Source organism: Gavialis gangeticus, unplaced genomic scaffold, assembly GCF_001723915.1.
Source record: "Gavialis gangeticus isolate Ggan-Ray unplaced genomic scaffold, GavGan_comp1, whole genome shotgun sequence".
NCBI classification, from domain to species: domain Eukaryota; kingdom Metazoa; phylum Chordata; order Crocodylia; family Gavialidae; genus Gavialis; species Gavialis gangeticus.
In genome coordinates this window covers 3594541-3598102 of record NW_017729000.1, presented here as the reverse complement: position 1 = coordinate 3598102, position 3562 = coordinate 3594541, and the positions used below count along the sequence as shown (strand labels likewise).

Sequence of the window (3562 nt, the reverse complement as noted above, 5' to 3'; positions counted from 1 at the left end):
CACCCCCCCCAACCCCCCGCACCTCCTCAGAGGCAGAGCACCTGAGAGAAACCTTGCTGGATTAGGCCCCAGCTGCCCAGTGTGGGGGGTGCTGGGACGCGCACCTCCTGACTGTGCATCAGGCTGCCTTGTGCCCACACTAACTTGACCCTGTTTCCTCCTGTAGCAGGTCTTCCCCTGTGCTATTTCCAGCGCCCCTTTGCTTCCCTTGCTTTTCCCTTTCCACCCCCATAAACCCCTCTCCCGATCTTGGATGTGTCCTGGCAGTGTCACCTCCTCGCCTACACAGGATGCGCCCCCTTCACCTGGTTCCCAGAGCGCTGCAGTCAGAAGCCTTGCTCCGTGGTGCAATTGCTACCCAAGCGCTACCTTCGGAGGTTGTCCTAGGTCCCTTCCTTCGTGGCCTCTTGCTAGCGGGTGGCTGGGCCTCCAGGCTGTGGGGAAGGAGGAGGAGTGCTCTGTCTAATGTAGCTTCTTTTCTTGCAAAGTGCATCCATTCAGGGCACGGCTCAGTCTTTCCCCTTCTTTGGGGGGCAGCAGCAAGAAATAGACCCGATCCCAGGTCTGGGGTAGGGTGCTGTGGCCTGGCTGTGCCATGCTGCTGCCATCCAGTGGAGCTTGGAGTAGCCAAGGGGCTGCATGCAGACCTGCATGGGTGGCCCGGCGTCACATCCGTGCTGCGGGGATGCCTGGAAGCAAATCTCTGCCACGGGAAGAGCCAAGCACTCCTGGCCTCCAGTGTCACCGGGCAGCCTTGCTCGGCCATTGACATCTTTACCTGTTGGGTGTGAAACCTCTGGGGGCTTGTATGCAGCGCAAGGGAGACCAGGCCTGGATTGTTCCTTGTCTTGCACCAGCCCCCAGTGGGAACTGCCATCTCCTGCCCCTGCAAAGCGGCTGCTGCCCCAGCATGATCTGCCAACCCCGTCAGATTGATGTTGGGCCCCGGTTCCCCCCAGATCCCCTGAGCATAGGGAGGGACAAGCTGCCTGTCACAGGCCTGTGCGGGCACCAGCGTCTCCCCTTTGCCTCTCCCCTGCCCGATTGCAGCCCTCTGTCCCCAGGTAACAACCATCTTCTGTCCTCAGCTGCCTGGCTCCTCGCAGGATCGGGTGGCAACAGGGCCTGTCTTTCCTGGTGGTCTGGAGTGGTTAAAACTGCAGCATCCTCAGCTCCCCCATTGCCCCGGGCCCCGGTCCTGGTTCTCCCTCTGGGGCTGGCACCGGTCACAGCTCCCTCGCACCCAGCCCTTGGCAGGATCGCCCCAAGAGCAGAGCAGATTGTCCCTCCCCCATCAGCAGGACCCCTGGGCAGCCGTGAGATGAGCGTGATGCCTCGATCCTCGCAGGCGTGGGGCCCAGCACAGAGCTGGTTGCTGCAGCTGGGCGCAGCTCTTTGGGGCGCCGAGGGCTCAGGAGGCAGCCAGGAATAGCCCACCGGGCGTGGAGCATTGCCTTTTTCGGCTGCTTGCAGGCTGAGCGCCCTCGCTGGGTGCTGCTATTTTGGGACAGAAGCTGGAGCCCGCTCCGACCTGTGGCAATGGCAGGACCTGGTCAGCCCGTGGCTCCTGGGGGCAGTGACCTGGGGTCAGGGCCAGGCAAGGGCCCTTTTGTTTCCCGTCTCCCTCCCGGCTCTGAGAGCTGCCATCTGTCACGGCCCTGGGGAGAATATGTTCCTCTCTCCCATTCCCAGTGCTGACCCTCTCGCTCTCAGCAGCTCCCCTGTGGGCAGGGCTGAGATGCCCCCAGGTTGCTGCTAGCAGGGTAGGAGCCTGGGTGCCACCGCGGAGCCTGGCCCCTGGCAAAACCTCGGTCAGGTGAACTGTCTGCAAGCGAGTAGTGCTGGGACAGGGTCCTCAGCTGCAGTTCGTTGCCCTCCTGCCTACCCCTGGGGCTGCGGAGGGAGCTCCGTGCAGCCAGGCTGGGCTGCGTGGTCCTCCCGTCCGTGCCCACTCCCGCGCCAACCGGCCGGTCTTGTCCGCCCCGCAGCCGCACAAGCCGCAGCCCCTGCGGAAGCTGCCAATCAAGAAGGACATGAAGGAGCAGGAGAAGGGGGACGGAAGCGACGGCAAGGAGAACCTGAAGGCCCGATCGGACGAGTCCGGGGAGGAGAAGAACGGTGACGACGACAACCAGAAGGCGGGCCAGAAGAAGAAGGGTAAGGACGGGGGTTCCCCGGTGCCAGTCAGGCTTGCTGGTGCCCCTGCGCATCCCGCTGGCAATGGGGCCGTGGTCATGTCTTGGACATGCGCTTCTAGGCCAGTGGTGGCCCCACAAAGGTGGATGCCAGCAGCCTGGGTGCTTTGTAGGCTAGCGCGGGGGTTGTTATCTCTGGGTGATGCAGCGAGGGTAGTGCCCCAGGCCCACGCGTCACGCTGCCCCTGCCCCTGTTACAGGCAACAAGCACAGGTGGGTCCCGCTGCAGATCGACATGAAGTCGGATGTGTCGAGGGAAAAGACCGCCTCCCGCAACAACCGGCAGAACGAGCAGCACCGACACCCCTCCAACAACCGCGGCGAGCTGAAAGGTGGGTGGCAGAACAAGCCTTTGCCTGAGCGGCCCAGATGCCGTGGTGAGGGGCACTCCTTCCCAAGCTCCAAGGGGAAGCTCCCAGGAGGCAGTGTTGGTGCTGGTTTCTGTGAGCCTTTTCCCTGCTCCTCTCCAATGCAAAGGCTCCTCTGGGCACAGCTCGGAGCAGGGGAGGGTGCGGACGTGCCAGGTGCTCGGGGCCTGGCTGCGGTCACGAGCAGCCTGGGCCTCGCAAGAGGCCTGAGAGCAGGGGTCCCACAACCGCGGCCTCTGCCAGCCAGCTTGCAGCGCCGGGCCTCCTCGTACGGCTGAGGCCACTGACGTCCCCCGTCCCGTGCCCCCGCAGGCTGGCACCCCGACAACAAACATGAGCGGAACTGGACCGACCACGACGACACCTCCAGTGTGAAGAGCGAGGGCGGCGCCGTGCGAGGAGCTTTCCGGGGAAGAGGCCGTGGCCGGGGCCGCGGCAGGGGCCGGGGCAGAGGAGGTACTCGCTGTACGTACGGCCTGTTGGCAGGCGGGGGTGGGGGTGGGGGCCGGGGAGCAGGGCCCAGTCGCGGCAGGCAGCCCCGGTGGGTCCCCAAGACCAAACGGTTGCTCTGGGCTGGGTCCCCGCAGCACACTTCGACTACCAATACGGCTACCGGAAATTCGATGGCTCAGACGGCTCGCGCACCCAGAAGTACACCAGTAACATCACCTACTACTTTGACAACATCAGCAGCACCGAGCTGTACAGCGTGGACCAGGAGCTGCTCAAGGACTACATCAAGCGCCAGATGTAAGTCCCAGCTTGGGTCCTCTGCTCCCAGCCAGCGTGGGGATGGGGGCCGCGCATGTGTCTGACCTCCCCCCTGTTGCCTTCGCAGCGAGTACTACTTCAGTGTGGACAACCTGGAGCGGGACTTCTTCCTGCGGCGCAAGATGGACTCGGGCGGCTTCCTCCCCATCACCCTCATTGCCAGCTTCCACCGGGTGCAGGCCCTGACCACAGACATCAGCCTCATCATTAAGGTGAGGCGCCGGCGCG

General features: G+C 64.1%; 1 protein-coding gene across 1 annotated transcript in view; it reads left to right on the top strand.

The window, feature by feature from the left end:
* LARP1 (La ribonucleoprotein domain family member 1) overlaps positions 1-3562 on the top strand; it is a 119666-nt gene that overhangs the window by 103223 nt on the left and 12881 nt on the right. Inside the window, exons 5-8 of the mRNA XM_019505959.1 lie at positions 1989-2157; positions 2396-2527; positions 2876-3028; positions 3151-3199. Of these exons, the coding sequence (XP_019361504.1) occupies positions 1989-2157; positions 2396-2527; positions 2876-3028; positions 3151-3199 (503 nt within the window). The remainder of the gene's footprint in view (positions 1-1988; positions 2158-2395; positions 2528-2875; positions 3029-3150; positions 3200-3562) is intronic.